Consider the following 15703-nt stretch of genomic DNA (forward strand, 5'->3'; position numbering starts at 1 on the left):
GGTGGTAATCTAGTCCAAGTCCCGTATCTGACCAGCTTCCCGTATGTTATCAAGTCTTCGTTTTACATGTGGGGTGTTTGGAAGCTCTAGCTAGGCTTGTTTGAAATGTCTTTGGAGTCGTGGGTTGAAGACCGTCTGCATACTTTATTGGGGATGTCAGACAAAACTACCGTGCAATATTTAATTGGACTGAGTAGAAAGGCGAGTAACAGCGAGCAGCTAGTCAACAATCTCACTCAGTCTGGCGCTGTTACAATGGATGATGGAATGAATCTGTTTGTAAGAGAATTGTGGGATCGCGTACCTCACCGTGCTGCGACGGAAAAGCGGGAGAGACTACGCGAAAGAGAAATCATCGCACAGAGACAGAAGAACTTGAGTTATCGTCTTCTTTCCGATGAAGACGATGACGCATTTGAGGAGCAACAACCGATCAAATCGTTTCCCAAGCAGAAGACGAGGAAGCATTTGAGAGCGAAGAAATCGACTTGGTCGAGTAGTGAAAGTGAAGAGGAAACTGTAGTGAAGAAGAAAGCAAAGAGTGACTCTGATGACTCTGATGATTGGGAAAAAGAGGAAGAACATCGAAGGAAAGACTTAGAAGAACGAGATGCGTTCAGTGAGCGGGTCAAGCAGAGAGACAAAGACAAGACAAGAAATATTGTTGAAAGGTCTGATAGGAAGGCAATGGAAGAGGCAAGGAAAACGCTAAACGTTGCTGCTGCAGATAGGAAGAAACTGGTGCCAGAATTGAGAGTCAAAAGTCGACGAGAATATCTAAAGAAACGAAGAGGAGATAAATTGGACGAAGTTTTAGGAGACATAGAAGATGAGGAATATTTGTTTCCTGAGATCAAACTGACCAAACGTGAAAAATCGGAGCATTCCTACAAGAAGACCGTCTATAAATTGGCAAAAGAGTATGAAAAGGCTCGAGACATTGAGAAAATCCAACGTTATGAAATGCCTAAAGAAGACGTAAAACCTTCCAAATACGATGAAATTATTACAGAAGAAATGGGACCAAATCATGAGCAGAAGAAATGGGAGGAAGCATTGATTAGTAAATCAAAAATGGCCACTGGAGCCAAAGATGCAAAGGAAAGACACAAGAGTGGAGAGTACGAGCTGTTGGTTGATGAGATTCCATTTGTAATGGCAGAAACTAAACCTGGAACAGAGCAGGTGGAGAGGGAAATGATGTCTGATGCAGAAATAAAGAAGAAATCAATTGAAGAGGTAAATTGCCAGTGAAAGATAGGAAAGGGTTAAAGTGCTAACTGTGATTATGTTGCATAATTACTCAGAAGGATAAGTAACAGTTTTCTGACAATTTAATTGTGATTCCTCCTTTTCATTCTTTTTCTACTTCTGCTTTCTTTTTCAATTATCAAAATTCTTTGATAAATGCCACTGCATTTATTTTAGTTAATAGTTCTAGATGTGGTGTTTAAATGAGGGCTGCATTTATTTATCAAACTATTTGTTCTCAAGTAGTTCAAGTAAATAATTCGTGCAATGAGTTGCAGGTAAAGGCAATTGCACGTGAAGATAGCAAATGATTAATTTAATTAATGAGCTGAAGCACCAAGGCTTGGTGAACAGTTCTTATGTTAGTATACCAGTATTGGCATATTACCCTAAATGAAGCGCAGTGTCTTCAAGGGCAGTGTTTGGTTCTAGTTGTTTCATTCAAGTGCAATGTTTAATCCAAGAAATATAGTACATAAACACCCCTCTTACTGAAGTGCCATGGGCAGTTGTAATTATTTATTATTAGGCTCTAATTAGAGCACCTTTTAGAATCATTGCAAACAATTAAGTAGCAATAGGTCTTGATTGATTGCCTAAATGGCGCTTCACTTCTGAATTTGTAACATTTTCTTGATGGCGATTGAGGAACAGCTTTATTCGAAGATTTGCAAAGCACAGGCAGTCTGTTGTAGAGTAGAATAAAAGTTGGGTTTTTGTTGAGAGTCCTACATTTTACAATGAGCCCTATGACTCTAATTACCTAAGCACCCCTCTAATTGAAGCGCCTTGTGGAGCCATAATTATTTTTAGACTCTAATTGGAGAGCATTTAGATTGATAATTATTATTTTGAGGCGCTATAATTAGAATAATTATGGTAGATAATTCTTCAAATGCTTGACATCTGTATGTGAAAATGTTTGTTGTCAACAGACTCGTCGTAGTCTTCCAATCTTTAAATTCAGAGACGACCTTCTTAAAGCAGTTGAAGATCACCAAGTGCTGGTTATAGAAGGCGAAACAGGCTGTGGCAAGACAACACAGCTGCCTCAATATTTGTATGAGTCAGGATGGTGTAAAGATGGCAAGAAGATTGGGTGCACACAACCCCGACGTGTAGCTGCTATGAGTGTGGCAGCTCGAGTGTCCGAAGAGATGGAAGTGAAACTGGGCAATGAGGTGACAGACAGTAGTGTTATGTTACTTTGGGTAACTATTTCACTTTGTTACACTGGTTTTTGTGTGAAGGTTGGCTATAGTATTCGCTTTGAGGATTGCACATCAGAACGGACTGTTGTCAAGTACATGACTGATGGCATGCTTTTAAGGGAGTTTCTTGGAGAACCAGATCTGCAGTCATACAGGTACCTACTAGATGTAATAGACAAATCTAATGACAGACAGACGGTCAGTTGTGTAGAACTTTTCTGAATTCTCTTACAATGGAACACTATGGCTTTTGGGGCCCTGATGCTTTTATGGTAAGTTTCTAAACCAGCTCTCTCAAGTTGGGTAAAGAGATCTTTTGACAGACAACAGTTAGCTGGGAGAGTGAGACTTGAGGCTGACTGGCTGACAGACATTGCATGACAAGATGCTGTATTTACTTCCACTCCCTTAGCTGTTTCCCTCATGCCTGTTTCTATAGTGTTATGATAATTGATGAAGCTCATGAAAGAACACTTCACACAGATGTTCTGTTTGGTTTAGTCAAAGACATTGCTAGATTTAGACCTGAGCTCAAGTTGATAATCTCAAGTGCCACTTTGGACACAGAGAAGTTCTCACAGGTCATTCCCGTACTGTCTCTTTCATTTTGTCATTGCATTATATGCTTTTAATGATTTTAGTTTTTTGATGATGCTCCTGTGTTTCGCATTCCAGGAAGGCGATTTCCTGTTGATATCTACTACACAAAAGTAGAAATTATTTAATTGTCAGTTCTTAATGGAATGGGCTGGAATTTTTTGTGTTGTGTTGTAGGCACCAGAAGCTGACTACTTAGACGCTTGTGTTGTGTCAGTTTTGCAGATACATCTTACACAACCTGATGGTGACTGTTTAGTAAGTTTGTTTGTGTTTATGTCAGTCTACTAACCAACCTGTCACTAACTTTACAGTTTTGTTGGGCATAATGCTGCATTTAGGTAGATGACAGAGAGGTAGTAGTTAGTTGATTATGACAGGCATGTAGGTAGGTGAAGATGCTGTCTAAATGACAATTAATCTCACAACAAGAGCGCAGACTGCTGAAGTAGCAGTTGATAATTGTACAGCAGTTGATAATTGTACAGGCACAAAATACTTGATGAGCTTGATCAGCAGTCAGCAGTTGCCATTTTGATATTCTTGGTTTACTATGACCTGCATGTAGACATGGGAACAACTATTCTCTTCAAGTTTGAATAAATACAATATTTGCTATTTAGGTATTTCTTACTGGTCAAGAAGAGATTGAAGCATGCTGTGAGAGTCTACAGGATCGTTGTCGTCGTCTTGGTCGTCGTATCAAAGAGCTGCTCATTCTACCCATTTATGCAAACCTTCCCTCTGACATGCAGTCAAAGATATTTGAGCCCACACCTCCTGGAGCAAGGAAGGTTGTTGTTGCAACTAACATTGCAGAAACAAGCCTCACTATTGATGGCATCATTTATGTTATTGATCCTGGCTTCTGTAAGCAAAAAAGCTATAATCCTCGGACAGGCATGGAGTCATTGGTTGTTACACCTTGCTCTAAAGCTTCAGCTAATCAGAGAGCTGGACGATCAGGCAGAGTCGCAGCTGGCAAGTGTTTCCGGCTTTACACAGCTTGGGCTTACAAAAATGAGCTGGAAGAGAACACAGTGCCTGAGGTTAGTCACCATAATGGGCTTGATTAATATGGACATACAAATACAGACAAACACACAGGGAAGCAGATTGAATATATCTTATAGAAGATGTTATAGAGTGTGTGTTTACTCTATTTTTCAGTGTTGCACAACAAATTACAATATTATGGTATAACAAACGATATACAAGTAGACGTGCACATGTAGCTATTGGTGTAGCTCAGGCATTACCGCTAGATAGTGCTCAATAGATGTTATTTTTTATATTAAACGTCATGAATATTATCATCAGTTTGCATTAGTTTGTGCTAATTGGTTCTAATTAATTATCAGTAAAGATGCTTACAAACAGAAGAAAGGCAACTAGGAGACAGGCACACAGACAGCCAGGGTGATATGCAATGTTTAGGTGTAATGGTTGGTTTCTCTGAGTAGATTCAACGAACAAATCTCGGAAATGTAGTGTTGATGCTGAAGTCTCTTGGTATTGATGATCTTATTCATTTTGACTTTTTGGATCCTCCACCAGCAGAAACACTCATCATGGCTTTAGAACAGCTTTATGCTCTTGGAGCTCTTAATCATCAAGGAGAGCTAACAAAGGTCTGCACCTGTTTGCTTGCTTTTATGCTTTTAACATACCATATGTTATGTCACAGTTGGGTCGTCGTATGGCTGAGTTTCCTGTTGATCCTATGCTGTCTAAGATGCTGATAGCTTCAGAAAAGTAAAGCGATTTCATGTCAGTAAACATGTAGTGAACTTGTCAATGTTTACACAGATATCATTGCTCAGAGGAGATTTTGACTGTCACAGCTATGTTGTCTGTCAATAATGCAATATTTTATCGACCAAAGGCAAGTGCTTTACGTTTGTTATATTGCTATTTCACAGAATATAAAGGGGAGCTATCTGGTTTGCGTATTTTGTTTGTGATATGCTTGAACTACACGATGATAAGACAAGTCACTCAACGTTAATTACCTACACATTTGTGTTTAGGATAAGATAGTACATGCTGATAATGCACGAAAGAATTTTTTCCGGCCTGGTGGTGACCATCTATCACTGCTAAATGTGTATAATGAAGTAGGAAACAAATCCAAATCACAGAGAAATGAAGACTATACGTTTTTGTGTTGTGTTATTTAGTGGGTTGAAACTGATTTCTCCACTCAATGGTGTTTTGAGAATTTCATTCAATATCGGTCAATGCGTCGTGCTCGAGATGTTAGAGATCAGCTTGAAGGGCTGATGGAGAGGGTGGAGATTGAGATGACGTCAAATGTCAGTGATTCTGTGGCTATTAGAAAAGCAATTACTGCTGGCTTTTTCTATCACACAGCCAAGTTTTCTAAGGGTGGACAATACAAAACAGTAAAGCATCAGCAGGTTAGTAATATATCACTGCAATTATTATACACAGTTTACATTTACGACTTATTGCAAAGACAGACAGACGTAGAAAATTTCTGGAGTTGTCAGTTTGTTACGTACGACTTACTGAAAAATTGCGTATTTACTGTGGCAAGTCGTGACTGTCTAGTCTACATACATTTTAGTCTATGACCTATTTGTCTCTTGGTTTCTTAAGCCTATTCTCACTTGTATGTGGGAGGCAGTCATTGCAGTATTTGTTGTGTGGTGTTTTATCTCGTTATTGTTTGCATGGTACATCAGACATAATAAGTGCTTCTAGCATTTGAAAGTTGTTGGAAACTATATGCACAACAGGTTTGCATGGAAGCATTTAATTGTCTCTGACTTCTTACCGTATTACCCACATTTTGCTGCATGCCTGTATACACTGAAGTTGACATGGTGCCGGTATATTCCAGGGTTTACTGGCATGCAACAACATGCGGGGTCAAACGACTGCTTCAAAGTACGTGCAGTTTTGTGGCAATGCTATATGATTTTCTTCCAAGTGCTAGACTGCCGTAGTCTCCAACGCTTGTTTGATGCTCTTCCATGGCAATAAGTGTGTCTCTCTCCTCCCTTTCAAAAGTGCCATCCAGCTCTGCCATCATGGAACTATACATGTGTGCACGATGTTATTATCTATCGCCCCGCCTTCACCAGCACCACCCATTGTGCTGACACTTACCCACCCTCTACAGGCATGTTGGTTTAGTTACCAGAACTGCCTCATGTAAGTTTTGGTAAACCTCACTTTTACAGGCATGCAGCAAAATGCAGGGTAATACGGTATATAGTTTAGTATGTCAGCTAGTGATAGAAACAATGGACTATGTTGACTGGAAGGAGTTTTCATTATTAACATGATCATTTGTTACTAGGCTGTTCACATCCATCCCAACAGTTGTCTGTTTGAGGATCAGTCAAGATGGTTAATTTACCACGAATTGGTTTTCACAACAAAAGAATATATGAGGCAAGTGATTGAGATAGAAAATCAGTGGCTGCTAGAAGTTGCACCTCATTATTACAAAGCAAAAGAACTGCAAGACACAGCCACTCAGAAATTACCTAAAACTTTAGGTGTTACCAAAGAACAAGCCCGTGCTGTCTAAGAATCTTCTTGTACATGTAGTCTTGACTTTTGGAACAAAATGCAAATACATTATTCATATGTTCAAAACTGTAGCATTGTTTGAGCTTTTTATCAGTAGTTCTAATGCAGTCAACTTTATTGCTATTCTGGGATCTACAAAGTAAGCCATTGCTCATTGTTTTATCTCATTTTTGAGCATCTTTATGAAACCATCTCTCTTTTGCAGCTGTTTCTTTTGTTCTTTATTCTCAGCAACTAACTGTGACACTTGCAATTCCAGTTGTTTGATCTTTGCCCTGTACTTTCCTTGTTTGCTTGTGTTGTCTGCAGCCAGTGATTTGGGCATTTGTTCTTTACTGTCATGAGATTGTGTTGAATCAAGTGCACTAGACAGAGTTTCAGCTAACTGAAGGGCGTCATCCCTTTCCTTTTCTAATGACTCAACTTCACGAAACAACAGCTGCATAAGATCTTCTAATCCATTAGGTACAGATGAAGCTAACCGTTTCATAAGATGTGATGTTGTAGATACACTTTTGGATACAGCACTGACTCGTAATGGAGAATGAGTTGTAACTTTATGTTGCATTGCTGGACTTCGTTCTTTGTTTCTGTGGAAAGTGACTCCACTTTTGAATGGAGATTTGCCTTCTTCAGTTGGGGATGGACTTGGGACAGAGTGAGTACCATTAGACACGTGATCATTCTCTGAACTCATATCCAACATTGGCTGCTTCTTGGGTTGAACCGGTGAAAGTTTGACAGAAGGCTCACCAACAGAAATTGATGGCTCAAACACATGTTTCATCTGTGTGAGGTACATGAGAAGAGAAAAGCTGTCTACTGCTGCAACATGAGCTTCTGAACCATTGTCATAAGGCAGCACAGATGGCACTAGATCTGCGGCATCAATGAGGCACAAGACTCCAGCCGTATTAGCTGCAGCAAGTGCCTTCTTTGTTCTTGTCAGTGGGTCATCCTGTGAAGCAATTAACATTAACAACACATCATTTTCATGTCAACACTATACACCATGTAGGCAGCAGCCTTGTATCAAGGATTTGTCGAAGGGTGTTTTATGCTATTATTTCTAAATTTCACTGATTCAAGAGAATGTCTGGGTATCAAGCAGAAGACAAGAAGGCAAACAGACATACAGACTATGAAACTACAAGAACACACATAACAGGCAGGCAAACAGTTGAATGGAGGAGTGATGGTCGACAGATAGTTATTCTGCTACACCTGTTCAGTGGTATCCAGCTGCAACAGGTTTGGTTTGAAATAATGTACCAGTGATGCCAGTGTCCACCCATCATGGAATCTATAGACAAGAGGAATTTCTAACAGTCTTGCAGAAGGCAAAAACAAGCAGCTAACCCTGAATCAAGTCCTTTTATTGTCATATTCCTGACATTTCTAATTGATTCTCTAACCCACTCAAGCAGTTGGTGACGAGCTTTTAACATTGCCTTCCCAGGAACTAACAACGTTAACAACAATGTATGTGATCTATCAACATACAGATATGCCTGCAACACACACACACACACACACACACACACACACACACACACACACACACACACACACACACACACACACCACAGTGAAAGCAGCAGTGTATCTGCATACGTCAATGATGCCTCACCTAGCCCTATGTGATATCTGCAAGCTAACGCATGAACCAGAGAGTGAACAGTTTTTTCATCACCTCTTTGTAGAGCTACATGCAGTATAATAATCCAGAATATCAAGGATCACCTTGAATACACATTAATTAAATTTGGTTACAACTTACCGTCAATCCTCCATTCTTTTGTATCGAAATGCTGTTTACCAAGAAAGTCGATTGCAGTTTTTAGATTGGCAACATTGTCACTTCTGCATGGTCAACAACACAACATGCATGCAGCTACTGAGTGTTCTAGAAGCTACAAGTTCAACAGCTGGCATGCAGTCACCGAGACGTGACGGGATCCTTGCATTCAAGATTAACTTGAGCAACAGACTGTATGAATTTGATCAACAACAGACCTTCTCTAAAGTGCAGTGAAACAATATGTAATGCAGTTGATGTGCTGCTCACTCATCGTAAATAATCGCATCTCCTACCTCAGTTGCTCCAGCTGCTCCAATGTCTTGCCGCTCTTCTTCAAATGACTATTGGCCCAACGCAGCAGCGTCTAGTCAGACACGTGTGGATCCATGTATGTGCAAGTACGTGTGTTGTCTGATACTTAACATGTAAAGATAAGGCTACAGCGCATTTATACCTTCACTTGCACGGGGTGCGATGTCGCAGAAAAGTTAAACGACAGCAAACGGCTACTGTCCATGGCAACTTTACAAAATCCAGTGGGTGGATTTCTTTAAAATGTAATTAACGTTAGGGCATTCATAAATCTGGTGCTCATTGGTGCAATTCTTGCTGAGGAGCTCAATTTATTCTATCAATAGAAGACTGCAAGTTGTAATTAACTTACGCCTCTAGGTTTCCAAGAGACAGCGCAATTGCACTAAACTTAATTCACCCTTAATGACTATTCATATTAACGTTATAGTGTTTCTTGTGGCCCTGGAGGTGTATGCTAGTGCCACCACGCCAATTCTCACTGGAAATTGCGCTTCCTGTTCAGTGCTTGGCGGCTCATTCCTCTAGCTAGAAAGCACCTTGTTGGGAAGTCAAACGATTCCAAAGGAAATTATATAACACGCTTATGATCATCAAGGATGCATGGAGGAAGACAGCATGAGAGAGTTCACGTACACACACACACACACTTCATTTTCGCTACTCAACAGAATGAGCTCACGACTTCCGTTCAGCAGCTGCAGTACGTAGTTTGATTTTGAATTTGGTGAGCATGTTCATGTGTCGAGTCCAATTCGAGAACGACTAGTAAATAAAGCTAGTAATAAAGCTAGTAAATAAAGCTAGTAAATAAAGCTGGTAAATAAAGCTAGGTTTACACTAGGCCGCTGATGACGCTCGCGCATGCGCAAAGACGCAAAGCTCGGTTCACAGTATTTACGTCAACATCAAAGACGCCGCCTTGACATCGACGCTGACGCTGGAATAGAAATCATCAAGGCGGTGTCTTTGATGTTGACTGAGCGTCAGCGTCAATACTGTGAACCAGGCTATACTCGATTGCAGATATTGCAAACATAATTTGTAGTCAAGTTTTTTTATGTACACTTGTGCCGCATTAATCTCTTTTCTACAATCTTGTCAACTCTAGCTTCTTCAAAATGTTCTAAAACCAATCTTGTATTTCTCACGCATACACACACATGCACACACACACACAGCGGCTGTAGATTTCCTTTTGGTTTTTGCTGTTGTGTTTACTCATATTTGTGTGCATGCGCGCGCGCGCGTGTGTGTATGTGTGAGTGTGTGTGTGTGTGTGTGTGTGTGTGTGTGTGTGTGTGTGTGAGAGAGAGAGAGAGAGAGAGAGAGAGAGAGACACGAACAGCAAAAGTAAGAAGCTCCCTACATTAGGTCATACCCCATACACATGTACACATTTGATGACAGTCATGTTGTTTCACAAACAGACCACAAGAAACCATTGCAAAAAGTTCCGAAGCCTAAAAACTCAGCTGCATTGTATGCATAACGTTTCCATAATATGTATAAACATAAGTGACAAGAAAGCTAGCATCCCTACTCTGCCTCCGATACAATTGTCTCCAAACGAATTCCTTTCTTTGCCAACACATCAGCCAGTTTGTCTTCCAATACTTTGCAAGTTCCAGACAAACCTTTAACAACTTGACTGGCCCACACAAAGTATTCCTGCACTCTGCCTTCTGACCAACCAGAAGGAGTGCTGATGGACAGATCTCTAAGATTATAAAGCTTGTCAGCAAGCTTCACCAACTTGGCTTCTCTAGATTTGTGAGGTGCATTCACAACTTGAAGACGCTTCCTCTCTTGCTTAGGTAGACTCTTATCATCAGTAACCTCTGCTACGACACTACGAACGTGTGCACCAAAGTTCTCTTCAACTTCATCTAGAGTAGTGTCTGTGTCTTCAACGGTGTCATGTAGTACAGCAGCCTGTAATAGATAAAGTATATTCCAACTTATTGACTTGAAATCACCTGTGTTATTGTGCAAACAGATGAAGGCATGGATAGATGGACACAGACAGGCATGCAAGCAAACGCATGCGCACACCACAAATACATGTGCGAGCGAGCGTGCGTGCGTGCGCGCACACACACACACACACACACACACACACACACACACACACACACACACACACAGTTATGTTTGTAGAGATAGCCACGCGTGTAACATACACGTATAACACAACTCTGTTAGTTATTTAAAATCAAAACAGGACAACTGTGAATGACTGACCCCTAACGCACGCTACCGCTATAACTATCTGTGAAGCTACACCACATCTTCCCCCTCTCTACCACAATGCAGAGGGGTATACCATCTATCATTGTATGCCAAATATCTCGTAGTCTTTATGCCATGTTGGGGACCTTCGTAATCTTGATGGTCTTGCAGAAAGTTGTTCTCCCCCCTCTGTCGCCTCACTACCCGTGCTTCGTGTAGTCCTCTCCTCTCCTGGCAACTCACCTTCCTCCTCTACCCCACCTGCTGTTGTTGTCATAGGCACCGATACCAATCTGCCCGTATGCCATCTAGTACCATCACTCAAACAATAGGCATCGTGTCCTCTATTTTTTACCATCTCCAAGGGCTCGGATAATCGTTGGTGTAATTTGCTTTTCCTTACTGGACGTTGAACTCTCACCAAATCACCCTCTTTCAAAGAATACTCCTTTGCATTCTGTTCTCAATCCTCTCTCTTTTAGTTTGCGTTGCTCTTGTCTAATCCTTGTTGTATCTTCTGTTGTTTCCCTCAAAGTAGCATTCTCTTCTTCCATATCCCCATTTACACTATCCTTGTCATTCACTTGTGGTGGTAAAATTGCAAAGGAAGGCGAAATTCCCTATTTATCATCATTTCCGTTGGTGATCGCCTTGTCAACGCATGAGGTGTTGCTCTGTAATTTATCAATATCCGTCTGATTGCTTCAGGGAATGATCTGCCTTCTAACAAGTGTGTTCTAAGACCTTATTTCACAACTTGGTTGAACCTCTCTACTCCACCGTTTGCTTGTGGATGGTATAATGATGTTCATATATGCTGAATACCTTTCTTTTCAAGAAATGACTCCAATTGTCCTGAAACAAATTGAGGTCCGTTATCTGTGACAATAGTAGATGGCAAACCCCAATGAACAAAAAGGTCTTGCAAAACTTCAATGATTCGACTAGTTTCAGTATGACTAGTGGGACAAATCTCTGGCCATTTTGAATTCAAATCATGTGCCACAATTAGATATCAATAATTGTTCGGTGCTCCTTGTAATTCTCCAACTACGTCAATTTGAATCTGTTCCCAAGGCTTGGTCAGCCAAGATATTGGGTGGAGTGGCACCGGTTAGCTTGCAGTGATTTCCATTGCTCACACACGCAACACATGCTCGTACCATCTCTTCAATATTCTGGTCTATACCAGGCCACCACACTGTTTCTCGACAACTTTGTTTCATTCTTACCATCCCTAAGTGTCCTTCATGTGCTAAATCCAAGATAGTTTTCCTCAATTTTGTTGGTATTACCGCTCGACTTCCTCATGCTACACAAACATCATTCCAAACAGAAAGCTTATCCCAAACACTGTAGAATTTACTGAGTTGGTTACATGTCAAATCTCGTGGCCATCCCTTCACTATATATTGTCTGACTTTATGTAATATTGAATCTTTCTCTGACTCTTGTCTCAACTCTCCTGGCGTGACTACTGAGTCCAAGTATTGGCAAACCACCTGAAACGTTTCTCCGCCCACAGCACATTCTGTATTACGTAAACCACCAAAGGCCCTTGAAAGAAAATTTGCAACCTGATTTTGTTTGCCTGCGCTGTATTACACTCCAAAAATATACTGGTTTAAACGGTCGAACCATCTATGAATTCAAAGAGGTTGATGGCCTGATCCTCCTGATAACAGTAGGACCGTTAAAGCCTGATGGTCTGGTTGCAATACAAAGTGGCGACCATACAAGTATGTGTGCCACCTTTCACATGCCCATAGACAAACCAGAGCCTCTCTTTCTCCCACCGAGTACTTCTTTTCTTGATCTGTCAATGCCTGTGAGGCAAACGCTATCGGTTATTCAATGCCTTGTTTAATCTGGGTTAACACTGCCCCACTGCCACTCCTGAAGCATCACACGTGACATATGTTGCATCATCTATTGAAAAATGAGCCAAAACATGTGGTGATACAATCTTTCTTTTCAATTTCTCTACTGCTTCTGCACATGTTGATGTCCAGACCCAAGGCACGTCTTTCCTCAGAAGTTGTCTTAGAAGGGTCGTTATATCTGCATAATCCTCGATAATCTAGAATAGTATCCCACAACTCCTAAGAATGATGCAAGCTCTTTCGTATTTGTTGGGATTGGAATGTTTACGATTGCTTCAATTTTTGAATGAATTGGTTTTAACCAACTGGCATCAATTCTGTAGCCCATAAACTCGATTTCTGTTTGCTCAAATGAGCACTTCTTACTGTTTAATGTTAGATGGTAGTCTGCTAGTCTTTCTAGAGTTTTCTCTAGACGGCAGTCATGTTTTGCATTGCTTGGGCCATGTATTATTATGTTGCCCAAATATACAGTCACTCCTTCAAGCCCTCTCAAAACTTGCTTCATAATCTTTTGGAACGCACTAGGGGCTGATGCCAAGCCAAAGGGAACTCATCAAAATTGATACACCCCATCATGAGTAATGAGCACAGTAATTCTCCGACTGCTCTTGTCCAGAGGAATCTGCAAATAGCCTTGAGATAAATCCAGTTTGGAGAATACAGGTGACCCATTAAATTCTGACATTAACTCTTCTAGAGAAGGAATTGGATACGCGTCCGGAATAACAGCCTTGTTTACTTGTCTTAGATCAAGGCATAGTCGGATATCCCCTGACTTCTTTCGTACAATCACCACATTCGACATCCTAGGGGAGGTATCAATCTGCTCAATAATCCCTTCTGACAACATTCTACTGATCTCCTCAGACACTTCTTTTCGCAAAGACAAAGGTATACGACGCATCGTCTGTCTCACTGGAGTCACATCTTGTCGTAGCATAGGCTGGTGTGAAAATTTTTCTACTTTGCCCAGTCCCTGAAAAATGTTGCTCCATTTTTGTCTCACCTTGCCATCTACCATTAGTAACTTCTTTTCATTTGTCATAGTATCTACTATTTGAAATCCCAGTCTATCAAATAAGTCCACACCCATTAAGTTTTCTCCCTTAGTCATAACATAGAATGAGAAAGGAAAGGATTGCCTACCAGCAAAGCTTACTAATAATGTCACGCCCCAAGACAGGAATAACTGGTCATTCATATGCTGATAGGGTAATTGATGGCCCTAATGATAATCTCTTAAAATTTTGTTGGAAAGTCTGTTGATTAATCACTGACACCTTGGCACCCAAATCCACAATAAACTGGATTTCAACACCCTCTATGTGACAACTGCAGGTTTTAACTTCCCCTTGACTGCTGTTAATACTATTGACCACTTCACTGTTTTGCTTAGATAGACAACATCTGGCAAAATGGTTGTACTTGCAACATTGTCGGCACTGTTTGCCTTTTTCAGGACATGTTCTACTGCCTGTAAAGTGGTCAGAAAATCCACAATTACCATACAGATTTTGCCTCTGCTTAACCGAGTGGTGCTCAAGAGACTGCACTTGCTTTTGTCTGCTGCTCCCTCTGATTGACACCTCTTGGACGGAATTCCCAAGGAAACCTCCTGACAAACTTTGCGGGTGTACCTGTGTGGAATATTCTAAGGATTCGCCCACAGCCCTAGCCATCTGTTGTGCTTCCGCCAAAGCATTTTCTACCTGGCTGGCCAACTCAATGACTCTCGCATATGACAGCCCACCGATTCCAACAACACTTCCTCTAACCTTGGGAATGTTCGTTTTTTCAATTAGTTGGTCTCTCACCATTTCATTCTCCATAGTTCCAAACTTACACTTCCTTGCTAATTGTCTCAAACATGCCACATAGTCTCAAACCGATTCCCCATGTTGTTGTTGCCTTTGTCGGAATCTGAACCAAGCTACTGCTATGTTCGTGTGGGACCCAAAATAGTCACCCAAAGACTTCACGGCAGTCTCATATGTGTCTGATGTCACATCCAGTGAAGTGAAAACTCACTGTCCCTCATTTCCTAGACAATCGACCAATACTGACCTTTTCCTGGAATCTGGAAGAGATGAAAGACCCGTTGCATCCAAATACGTTGTAAAACTTGCAATCCTGTCTTCCCATTCAACCGGTGGCTGTCCTACATGTGCCAAAAAAGGAAACGGCGGGACCAAAGCTGCGCATGCCATATATCCTGTGGGTTCTGCTCTTGCTTCCTCCATCCTTGTCGACAAAATGTTATGTTTGTAGAGATAGCTACGCGTGTAACATACACGTATAACACAACTCTGTTAGTTAAAATCAAAACAGGACAACTGAATATACCAGTGCGTGAATGACTGACCGCTAACGCACGCTACCACTATAACTATCTGTGAAGCCACACCACGGACACACACACACACACACACACACACACACACACACACACACACACACACACACAAACACACACACACACACACACACACACACACACACACACACACACACACACAAACACACACACACACACACACACACACACCTTCAGCACAGCAAGATCTCTAATTCCAGCTACACACAAATCAAAGTCATCAATATTATAGCAATCACTTTTCACGCAGCAGACGTCTGTAACTGCTAGCTATACCCTCATTGCAAAGAATGTCCATCACTCCAATAGGATGATTAATGTATGGAGTCTTCTCCTCGTCTTTACGACGTTGTTTGCTGTGTTTGACGGCTGCAAAGTTTATTGCACCGACCAAATCTTCCAAACCATCAAAACCAGAAGAGACACTATCAGCCGCCATCTTGCAACTGTTTGCTTGGCGCTAACGTTTGGAGTT

At 41.1% G+C, this 15703-nt stretch overlaps 3 protein-coding genes across 4 annotated transcripts; 1 reads left to right on the forward strand and 2 right to left on the reverse strand.

The window, feature by feature from the left end:
- The first annotated feature begins 44 nt into the window (after positions 1 to 44).
- LOC134178086 (pre-mRNA-splicing factor ATP-dependent RNA helicase DHX16-like) lies at positions 45 to 6947 on the forward strand. Of its 2 annotated transcripts, none has more exons than XR_009969585.1 (14): positions 45 to 1239; positions 2187 to 2432; positions 2502 to 2617; positions 2902 to 3043; positions 3104 to 3172; positions 3237 to 3317; positions 3683 to 4108; positions 4523 to 4690; positions 4747 to 4814; positions 4869 to 4944; positions 5090 to 5176; positions 5240 to 5479; positions 6388 to 6762; positions 6829 to 6947. XR_009969585.1 is itself a non-coding variant. In XM_062644872.1 (14 exons), the coding sequence occupies exons 1-14, from the start codon at positions 106 to 108 to the stop codon at positions 6619 to 6621; spliced, it is 3021 nt and encodes a 1006-aa protein (XP_062500856.1). In that variant the 5' UTR covers positions 45 to 105; the 3' UTR covers positions 6622 to 6746. The 2 variants fall into 2 exon arrangements, 1 of the variants encoding a protein (XP_062500856.1); XM_062644872.1 differs by lacking the exon at positions 6829 to 6947 and having other exon boundaries at positions 3683 to 3929; positions 3996 to 4108; positions 6388 to 6746.
- Positions 6661 to 8941, reverse strand: LOC134177926 (alpha-actinin-4-like). Its single transcript, XM_062644703.1, has 8 exons — positions 8879 to 8941; positions 8718 to 8788; positions 8567 to 8644; positions 8404 to 8486; positions 8254 to 8328; positions 7983 to 8085; positions 7848 to 7926; positions 6661 to 7581 (listed from the first exon to the last, which is right to left on the reverse strand). The coding sequence occupies exons 1-8, from the start codon at positions 8939 to 8941 to the stop codon at positions 6775 to 6777; spliced, it is 1359 nt and encodes a 452-aa protein (XP_062500687.1). The 3' UTR covers positions 6661 to 6774.
- Positions 8942 to 10108: 1167 nt separating this feature from the next.
- Positions 10109 to 15695, reverse strand: LOC134179005 (guanosine-3',5'-bis(diphosphate) 3'-pyrophosphohydrolase MESH1-like). Its single transcript, XM_062645917.1, has 3 exons — positions 15505 to 15695; positions 15400 to 15428; positions 10109 to 10671 (listed from the first exon to the last, which is right to left on the reverse strand). The coding sequence occupies exons 1-3, from the start codon at positions 15665 to 15667 to the stop codon at positions 10276 to 10278; spliced, it is 588 nt and encodes a 195-aa protein (XP_062501901.1). The 5' UTR covers positions 15668 to 15695; the 3' UTR covers positions 10109 to 10275.
- Positions 15696 to 15703: the final 8 nt, after the last annotated feature.

The sequence above is a fragment of the Corticium candelabrum genome, chromosome 4 (genome assembly GCF_963422355.1).
Source record: "Corticium candelabrum chromosome 4, ooCorCand1.1, whole genome shotgun sequence".
Taxonomy (NCBI): domain Eukaryota; kingdom Metazoa; phylum Porifera; class Homoscleromorpha; order Homosclerophorida; family Plakinidae; genus Corticium; species Corticium candelabrum.